General features: G+C 47.3%; 4 protein-coding genes across 4 annotated transcripts; 2 read left to right on the top strand and 2 right to left on the bottom strand.

The window, feature by feature from the left end:
• Positions 1-557: 557 nt before the first annotated feature.
• Positions 558-2320, bottom strand: AGABI2DRAFT_154388 (hypothetical protein; the record flags this gene model as incomplete). The annotated part of the gene is made up of 3 exons (XM_006456876.1): positions 558-595; positions 645-2167; positions 2217-2320. The coding sequence occupies 3 exons, from the start codon at positions 2318-2320 to the stop codon at positions 558-560; spliced, it is 1665 nt and encodes a 554-aa protein (XP_006456939.1).
• Positions 2321-2685: 365 nt separating this feature from the next.
• AGABI2DRAFT_188715 (hypothetical protein) lies at positions 2686-5845 on the top strand (the record flags this gene model as incomplete). Its single annotated transcript, XM_006456875.1, has 9 exons — positions 2686-2703; positions 2756-3139; positions 3187-4194; positions 4252-4418; positions 4471-4575; positions 4638-4846; positions 4914-5273; positions 5344-5476; positions 5532-5845. The coding sequence occupies 9 exons, from the start codon at positions 2686-2688 to the stop codon at positions 5764-5766; spliced, it is 2619 nt and encodes an 872-aa protein (XP_006456938.1). The 3' UTR covers positions 5767-5845.
• An 86-nt stretch (positions 5846-5931) lies between these two features.
• Positions 5932-8143, bottom strand: AGABI2DRAFT_229169 (hypothetical protein). The gene is made up of 10 exons (XM_006456874.1): positions 7953-8143; positions 7878-7897; positions 7509-7824; positions 7238-7455; positions 7074-7174; positions 6975-7012; positions 6767-6918; positions 6545-6712; positions 6419-6492; positions 5932-6356 (listed from the first exon to the last, which is right to left on the bottom strand). Exons 1-10 carry the CDS (start codon positions 8131-8133, stop codon positions 5987-5989), a joined length of 1638 nt encoding a protein of 545 aa, XP_006456937.1. The 5' UTR covers positions 8134-8143; the 3' UTR covers positions 5932-5986.
• Positions 8144-8884: 741 nt separating this feature from the next.
• Positions 8885-9253, top strand: AGABI2DRAFT_195884 (hypothetical protein; the record flags this gene model as incomplete). The annotated part of the gene is made up of 1 exon (XM_006456873.1): positions 8885-9253. A coding segment is annotated over exon 1 (252 nt), but the record flags the coding sequence as incomplete, so codon positions are not given.
• Positions 9254-9366: the final 113 nt, after the last annotated feature.

Raw genomic sequence — 9366 nt, 5'->3', positions numbered from 1 at the left:
ATTATTCATCGTCACCAAATTATCCGCACTCTCCGAAACCCCAGCCCCATAATAAACACTCTGCGTCCCCCCACCCAACCCAATCCCCCCCTCCTGATGCGTATACTCCGTCTCAAAATCTTCTCCCGCACCCCCTTCCTCCTCCTCCATCTCTCCAGACAATTTCCCCTGCTCCTTCTCCGCCGCCCTCACCTGATCCTCCACAATCTTCCAAGCCAAATACGCCAACCAAATACACCGATGTCCAACTGCATAATCCACACCCTCCTTCCACCCATTACTCCTCACACACTGCGTAATCCTCTCCTCATTCGACCCTCTCATCCTCGGCACATACCTCTCACAAAACGCTCCCAACTCATAATCCACAACATACTCCACACTCTTCCTAGCCACCAAATCAGGTAAGAGCAAAGCCCGAATCTGATTCTTCACTCGACGTTTATCAAACGAATTCGGCGACGATGAATCATTCGGTCTGATACACGATATCGTCCACAAATGCGTTCTATCAATCGACGCAAAAAGTTCAGACGCCGTAAAATTCAATTGAGCAGTCACAGGATATGTTTTACTCGGATCCAGTCGAGCATGACTATCCGTAGGTAAAGTCCCATCAGGAGACACTATCGGTGTCGGTTGACGTAAAGGTCGAGAAGACACTTGTGCTTGAACAATGATGTTCTCATCCTTGTTATGTCTCTCCGCCGCCAAACTAGGCCCAGAAAGCAATTTCGAAACGAAAGCATCGGTAGATCCACGAAGAAGTGTCACATACGCCGAATCCAATAAATCAGAATCCTTTTCGACGAAACCTTGGATATCGTACGATGCGGAACCCGCATAGTGGTTGATGCCAAACAGAAATCGGTCTTGTGCGCCTCCGACGCTGGGACTAGCAACGTACGAGGTATGAACACCGAATTTGGAACCCAACTCTTGTAACAAGTCTTCGTCCCGACGTTCGTTACCCTTTCCGGATTTGTACGACGAACAAGCTTTGTTGACAACACCCAACAACCCGCCAGGCTTCCTCTGCGATCTCTCACTGAGCTGCGCACCGCGTAGTAATTCCACACAAGCACTGTTGTCCATAGTGGATATATTAGGCAAGGTGATGCCATCACTGGCTATTTGCCCATTAAACCCGATATTCTCAAACGAATTTCGAATAAAGTACGAGTGCAAGAGCTCGTCGTTGAAATTGACGCAGAATTCTTCGAAACCATTTTGTCCATAGGCAGAGATGAGAGGTGGGGCACCGGTGAGAGCGACTGACGTAGTACCGGATGGACCGCGGGTTTGGAAGCCCGGCTGGTCAAGAAGGATAATCTGTGTAGGGGCAGGCGGGTCTTTCGGGTTAGGGGCGAGCCGGTGATTGGCGGTTTCGACGACAAAAGCGAACAGGATGGCATACAGATCACGGACACAATGATCCCGTTGACCGGCCGCTTGTTCCGCATTTAGCAGTACCGTATAGAGTTCTTTGCGGACGTAACTGGTTTTGGTTGTGAGGACTTGGGAGAGATCTTCAGCAGAGACGCCGAGGAGGCGGGCGGCGTGGTCGAGCGCCTGGGGATTTGCAATGTAGGCGGCGACGTCCTTTGCGTCTGGGTCGGCGAACTGAAGGTTGCCTAGGAGTAAGATGGCAACTAGGAGACTAAAAATAGAAGTCATGTGCTTTTGTTTGAAGCCGAGGGTACGCATCGCCGCACGAAGATCCTCCATGGCTATGGAGTCGTCGCTGAACGGGCCGGAGGGGAGGCGGTAGCAGCCCGAAGAGGCGAGGAGGGCATAGTCCGAGGCATCCTCGACCATGAGGGCATCTCGCTCCTGGGGCGTGGTCCCGGCGAGTAGCTGGTAAAAAACGTGATAGGTGCGCTCCTCGTGCGAGAGCTTGTTGAGTCGGAATTTGTCCAAGCCGTAAGTCAACACTTTGGCGGAATTAATCCTGCCCTTGTCAGTAAAGTGGAGCTCGAGGTATCTGCCATGCCGAGAGGCGTTGGGGTTCATGAGGGTTTTGGCATTGCCAAAGGAGTCGAGGACGGTGCCGAGGGCTCGGATTTGGTCAGCAATTCTCGTCTCCCTCTTGGTGTGAGTGGAGAGCCTGAGAATCTGGCTGAGGAGGAGACGGAGACTGGAGGATTTGCCCGAACCCGTGATGCCGCTGCAAGGGGGATGAGTGAGTTGAAAAAAAAGTAAAAAAAAAAGCTGACCGGGCAATAATGGCCTGGGATTCCAATCGCCGGCGCATGAGGAGATAGAGTCTAGCTGCGAAATCATAGAGATGGGGCTGGAGGGGTCGGGGGGAGTCTACCATGGGGAGAGAAGTGTCCTTGTAGCAGCGCTCTTCATAGTCACGGGCGCTAGCGTCATTGAGACTGGCGAGAGTTTTGTAAGGGTTGACGGCGACAAGGTTGGAAGAGCCGATGCGAGAGTAGGGAAGGTCAGCGCGGAACGGGCTTGGAGGACGGCGAGCATGGCGTCATCGTTGGGGTAGATGGTCGCCTGCTGCGACGCCGAAACCAAGTCGGCGAGGTCGCCAGAGGCCGTCGCCTGCGTTGTGTTGGCCGCCATCTGCAGAGCGAGAACAGAAAAGTCACGCATAGTCACAGCCCTATAGCTGTGCCACGTGACCCACCCTGTCCACGTATCGGCACGCTTTTCGCTGCGACAACTCCAGAAATGCTGTTCGACGTCAATGTGAGTGTGTTTGGGCTGATATGTTTTTATTTTATTATTCATCCCCCACCAGCGCAAGCTCTTTGCGCGCTCAGACCGCGTCAAAGGCGTCGACTTCCACCCCACAGAGCCCTGGCTCCTCGCCGGCCTCTACAACGGCTCCGTTAACATCTACAATCTCGACACCGGCAACATCATCAAAACTTTCGAGGTCGCCGAGGTCCCCGTCCGCTGCGTCAAATTCATCGCTCGCAAAAACTGGTTCGTCGCTGGCTCCGACGATTACCAGCTCCGCGTCTTCAACTACAACACCCATGAAAAAGTCGTCGCTTTCGAGGCCCATCCAGATTATATCCGATGCTTGACCGTTCATCCTTCTGCCCCGATCGTCCTTACCGGCAGTGACGATATGACCATCAAAGCCTGGGACTGGGATAAACAGTGGCGCAACATCCAGGTATTTCATCTTTCATGCCCATCTTCCCATCGCTCATCCCCAAGCAGACTTACGAAGGCCATACACATTATATCATGAACATCGCCTTCAATCCAAAAGACTCCAACACCTTTGTCTCCGCCTGTCTCGACCGCACCGTCAAAATGTGGTCTCTCGGCGCCTCCTCCCCCAATTTCACCATGGAAGCCCATGACAAGGGTGTCAATTACGTCGATTTCTATCCCGGCGCAGATAAACCTTACCTCGTCACCACCGGCGACGATAAAACCGTCAAAGTCTGGGATTATCTCTCAAAATCCTGTGTCCAAACCATGGAAGGTCACACCAACAACGTCTCTTTCGCCGTCTTCCATCCCAACCTTCCTATCATCATAAGTGGAAGCGAGGATGGTACCGTCAAAATCTGGAATTCCGGCACTTATCGGATCGAACATACTTTGAGTTACGCTCTCGAACGTGCTTGGTGTCTTTCCCTCCGTAAAGATACCAACGAAGTAGCTCTCGGTTTCGACGAAGGTGTCGTCGTCGTCAAATTAGGCCGTGACGAACCTACCTATTCCATGGACCCCTCCGGTAAACTCATCTACACCCATAACCACGACGTTCTCTCCGGCAACCTCCAAACCCTCTCCTCCGATATCGAATCCGACGGCGCCCTTGTCCATTTACCAACCAAAGAAATCGGCTCCACCGACATTTTCGCCTCATCTCTCTTTCATTCCCCCAACGGGCGTTTCGTAACCGTAGTAGGCGATGGTGAATACATCATTTATACCGCTTTAGCTTGGCGAAACAAGTCGTTTGGAAATGGTCTTTCATTTGCTTGGGCACCAGATTCGAATACATATGCTGTACTCGAAACGAAAACTAAACTCAAGATTTTCAAAAACTTTAAAGAGAGGACGGGTGCGGGTGTGATGAAGGGAGCGGGAAGTTTTACTATGGATGGCTTACATCCTGGTCCGGTGTTGGGTGCTAGAGGTCCTGGGTATGTGATGTTTTGGGATTGGGAAACTGGAGAGATTGTGAGGAGAATTGATGTCGATGCTAAAAACGTATGTTTTTTTTTTATTCTCTTTTCCTCCCTCAATTTTTTAATCTATGCAATCTAGGTATTTTGGTCAACGACGGGAACACTTGTAGCGATTGTCTCTGATGAATCGTTTTACGTTCTTCGATTTGATAGAGATGCTTATCAAGATAAAGTAGATGAAGGTATTCCGATTACAGATGAAGGTGTTGAAGAAGCTTTTGAAATCGTGACCGAAATCAATGAAAGGTAAACTGCCGTTTTTCCATTATCAAACAAAATTCAACTCTATTATTTTTAGTGTACAAACAGCTAAATGGATAGGCGATTGTTTGATATACACAACTCCCAACCGATTATGTTATTTCATCGGTACAGAAACATATACAATTAGTCCTTTTGACAGGTTCGTCTCTCTCTTTCTCTCTCTCTCCTTTATATATATTAAACAAACTCGCAATGAATTAGTCGATTATATCTCCTTGGATACATCCCCTCACACAATCGAGTCTACCTCTCCGACAAAACAATGAAAATATACGGTTACAATCTCTCACTCTCAGTCGTAGAATATCAAACTGCGATTCTGAGAGAAGATATGGAAAAGGCGAAAGAGGTTTTGGAGAATGTGCCGAAGGATCAGTTGAATAAGGTTGCTAGGTTTTTGGAACAACGCGGTTTGTCTCAAGTTTTTTTTTTCTTGTGTGGGGGGGGTGAAATGTGAATGTTGATGCGTTTTTTTAGATTTGAAGGAATTGGCGATTCAAGTGACTACAGATCCGGATCATAAATTCGATTTGGCATTATCATTAGACGACCTAGATCTCGCATATTCCATCGTCCAATCTCTCTCCACCACCACCACCACCTCACCCACGCCTTCCCAATCCTCAACCACACCATCATCACAACAACAACAACAACAACTAGACACGGCACTCACAGAACCCAAATGGAAACTCTTAGGCGACTCGGCATTAAAAGTCTGGCGATTCGATATGGCCAAAGAATGTTTCACAAGATCAAATGATTTAGGTAGTTTGATGTTATTAGTTTTGAGTGTAGGTGATCGTGCAGGTGTAGAGGCCTTGGTCGATAAAGCTAGTAAGTTTTTTATTTTATTTTATTTTTTATTTTTTCTTTATAACAAAACCAAACTGATAATGTATTTTAGTTGAGAAGGGACAAAATAATTTAGCGTTTGCGGCTTTACTTCAATTAGGTGAACCGGAGAAGTGTGTGGATTTATTGGTAAAGACGGGTAGAGCACCTGAAGCTGCATTATTTGCTCGTACATATGCTCCTAGGTTCGTCTCTCCTCTCTCTCTCCATACAACTCACCTAATATCATTTCTATAACAGTCAAGTTTCGAAAACGGTAAATTCATGGCGTACGGATTTGGAATCGAAGAAGAGATCAAAGTTGGCGAGTGGGATTGCTGATCCGGGGGAGAATCCGGAGTTGTTTGAGGAGGCGTGGGAGGAGGCTTTGGAGAAGGAGAAGAATGGTGGTGGGGAGGTGAAGAAGGATGATGGTGAGGAGGAGGAGGACGAAGACGAGGAAGAAGAAGACGAGGAGGAGGAGGAGGAAGAGTGAATGGTTCGTTACTTTACTGTATTTTTCTCCCATTGTTGGAATAGAGGTTTCATTGGTATAATCAAGGTCCTTCGAAACGAAGAGAGAGTCTCGCGGTAAATCGGAGACTCATGTACGCATATACTCACGATTCGTCAAATAACCCCCACGACTCAGATGTAATCTCGCACATACACCCAACAAGTCAGATGTTCTCAATTTACACACAATTTCCTAGTCTTCAATTTATCTTAAACTCCCCTCCATCCGCCTTCCTCTTCTCCCTAATCTCCGCCGCCCATTTCCCAGCATCTCTCCTCCCCTTCTGCACATCCACCCCAAACCAAATAGTCAAACTCGCAGCAGCGCACAACGCAAATAAAAATGGAAATCCTTTCCAATTATCTCCAGATTTATCAATAATCGCTTGAATGACATTCGGTCCGATCATACTTGAAGCACGATTTGAGAGTCCGAATAGGCCGAAAAACATGTTGTCGTAGCCGGGAGGGGAGACTTCGGCCATCATGGTTTGTGCAAAGGCGTAGTAGGGTGCTTGGAAGAGACCAAATACGATATTGTAAGCCCAAAATTCCCATACGTTGTGGTATCTAGGTGCCACGAATTGTAAGAAGTTTTATCAGATGCGTGTTCATTTGTGACGTTTCCGTACCCAACTTTCGTAGTCCAAATCCCCAACATGCCCCAGAAGGGTATAAAGATAGAGAACACATTCGTAACAACAAACTGACCATGTGAATGAATAATTTTCCGAATAAAAAAACTTATAGATACTTACCATTTTCTTGGTATTTATCTTCCAATACCTCTGAATATACCAAAATCCAAACGTACTCGCTGTCGAAGTGATAGCTTGAGCCAGACCCAAATACGTGTTTTGCAAAAAGCTAAATTCGAATTTATCATTCTGGCAGATAGACACCAGAGTTCCTGTCGTGTTCAAGCCCTGCAAGCGTAATGCGTCAATCGGGGCGTTAGTGGAAGAGAAATTTAGACTTACGTCGGCGAGGAGGAAGAATGCGAAAAGGTATATGAATGTGTATGGCAGTTTCTTGTACTGTTTAAATGCCAACCAGAGTTGTTTCCACCCGATTGTTAAGTAACTTTCACCCTTTGGAAGAGAAGGTCCTGGACGGGGTTGCTGGAAAATGACTGTCGCGGGAGATCATTTTCATATGGCTTCAAGAAAGGATAGAACGTGTACTTACACCACCAAATTCCCAAGAGCACCCAGTACCCGGTCATCCTATCAATAAGTGGGCTTTGGTTAGAATCGTGTTGGTTTGTTGGGATACGAGGATACCAACCAAACCAAGCAGTAATTGTTAACCCGGGGGTCATCCGCCAGCGGTAGCAATAAAGAAAGATTTAGCAATAATGTGACGATGTAACCAATATTGCTATGCGCCTATTACCGTTAATTTTAGTTTCAAGCTTCATAAAATACAAATCTGATCTATCAAAGGCTCACCGTGCTGATGTTACTGATTCTGTTTTTCTCCAGACTTTCTTCGAGTTCGTATTCCTCCAGAGTAACCTCTCCTGACTCAAGCTTTTCGCGCAAGCTTCGCGAATGCTGAGTATTCCTTGCCAGCCTCGGAAACGCAGCTGCGAAAAACACAAGCGTTGCACCATAGCTAATGAAGCCAACCATATACAGTCCCATTGACAAACCCCACCGCGAAGGCGCTTCAAAAAAGTCAAGCACACTCTAACGGAAACTGAACTATCGCAACACTTACACGTCAGACTCATACTCGCGAACTGAGCGGCCCAACATATAACCGTGACAGTGAAAAGGAGCCACCTCCCAAATGTCCCATAATCCGCTGCCGAGCCGATAGTCGTGAAAATCAGGGTCATGACTGCAAAACTGACACCATTTGCGATCAAAACAATGCTAGCTACAGCTTTTGTTCCTCCACCCCAGGGGAGAACACATCGACCAGAAGCACCATCAGCCAAACAAGATGATCCGGGGCCCTTGGCGGGGTCATAACCAGCGGCGGTCGCAAGTGATTGGAATAAAGTCATAGAGAATCCAAGTGGACCAACTCCCTGAAGTTCATTGTGAGGAAATATAAGTTCCCTCTGTAACGATGAAGACGAACATTGTCTCCGTTATAGTACACTGAACATAGCCAAATGAGTGATTTCTGGTAAAATCACGTCGAGACAATACTCACGATAGTAGCTCCATAACTCTCGTCGGGTGACTACTGGCTCATTTGTTGGGGGAGCCAAGACTGCCAAACCGTCCAGCTCGTGATCGGTTATCTCTGAATGTATAGGAACGACATCAATAGAGTCTTTCCCTTCTGCCATTGCTTTGCTGGCTGAAGCATCGGCAAGTGAGGTTTTCGACATGAAGGTTGCCCGCAGAAGATAAGGTATGGTTCCCAGGTTTTAGAAGGCCGAAAGACGTCCACGCTGGGCATATCGGGCACTAGGCTCCGGCCTTCGGAACGTTGAAATGAAAATGATGGCTATACTATAGTCTTGTGACTGATAAGAACCTGAAGGATAGAGGAGAACAAGAATCACGTTGAGTGAGGCCCATGTGGCGCAGGTGGCCATCCCGGTGGGAACAAGTTTACCCAAGTAGTTGCGATGGAGCGAAAAGGTATCATGTGAACCTCACGCGCTCACGTTTGCTCCAGTTGTTCCATTTGCCTTTTCCTTTTAAGTTCCCTCTTCCTCGTTTAAGTACTCTAGTGCTTGACTTGAATACTACCTCGACTTCTGGTAAGTATCAATTTGCTGGAACACGTCTTAATGATGGTTATTTAAGTTCGCAATCTGATCCAAGTGATGACCCTCAGTAAAAACGAGTTTGCATGTGTTTGACATGCAATTGACATGTAAATCGCATTTTGGCAAGATTTTCGCTCAGAGGATGTCATTTACGTGCGAATTACATGCGATTAGCAATTTAGCATGCAAATGACGACCCTCACTTCCTCGAGATCGCCATGCATGCCTGGAAATGAAGAGATGTCGCATCCAAAGGAATTGTTTTTGTTCTACCTTCTCCATGGTATCCATAGAAGCCCGGGTCCAACCCCACCTATCATTCTTCTTTCGTCTACTCTAGCGATAGTGTACCACAGCTTGTGTTCGAGCGTCGCATAATAAATCCTGGTTCAAAAGAAAAAACAAAGAAAAGCAAAGTTACCGACTGTGCCCAAGTTATTTAGAGATTATAGTCCACTGGCGCCGTACACCAACACGTTCGATGGCCACAAAGTTGCTTGAGGCCGTGGGAAAGTGGTTCCTTGAGCCTTCTTTGAACGAGGAAACTCGAGGGCTTGAGGATACTTTTCTCACGCCTTCATTACTTTTTGATGGAATTGCAAGAGTATGCGCAAACCATGCGAGGGACCGACATCTATGCAAGAATCTTGTGCAGGACATGCGCTTTTTGTTGATCGCATGTCAATTACATGTCAATTGCATGTCAAACACATGCAAACTCGTTTTTACTGAGGATGACCCTTGAATTTCGAAACTTGAAGGGCTCTTGACATTAACTTGACACCGCACAAAAGCTTGAAATCACTTTCCTAGCCTTTCCCTCGAAAACTGGCATCAACACGAGCG

This window comes from Agaricus bisporus (genome assembly GCF_000300575.1).
Source record: "Agaricus bisporus var. bisporus H97 unplaced genomic scaffold AGABI2scaffold_14, whole genome shotgun sequence".
NCBI classification, from domain to species: Eukaryota; Fungi; Basidiomycota; class Agaricomycetes; order Agaricales; family Agaricaceae; genus Agaricus; species Agaricus bisporus.
The sequence above is the reverse complement of the archived record's forward strand: the minus strand, read 5'-3'. Positions and strand labels throughout refer to the sequence as shown.

What these genes read in the sequence shown, in the direction of transcription:
- AGABI2DRAFT_229169 (XM_006456874.1), bottom strand. Translation starts at nt 8,133, where the DNA reads ATGTCGAAAACCTCACTTGCCGATGCTTCAGCCAGCAAAGCAATGGCA. An exon ending in CATTCTTCCTCCTCGCCGAC is followed by an intron (nt 6,713 to 6,766) that starts GTAAGTCTAAAT and finishes TTACGCTTGCAG; the next exon opens with GGCTTGAACACGACAGGAAC. An exon ending in AGATAAATACCAAGAAAATG is followed by an intron (nt 6,493 to 6,544) that starts GTAAGTATCTAT and finishes TCACATGGTCAG; the next exon opens with TTTGTTGTTACGAATGTGTT.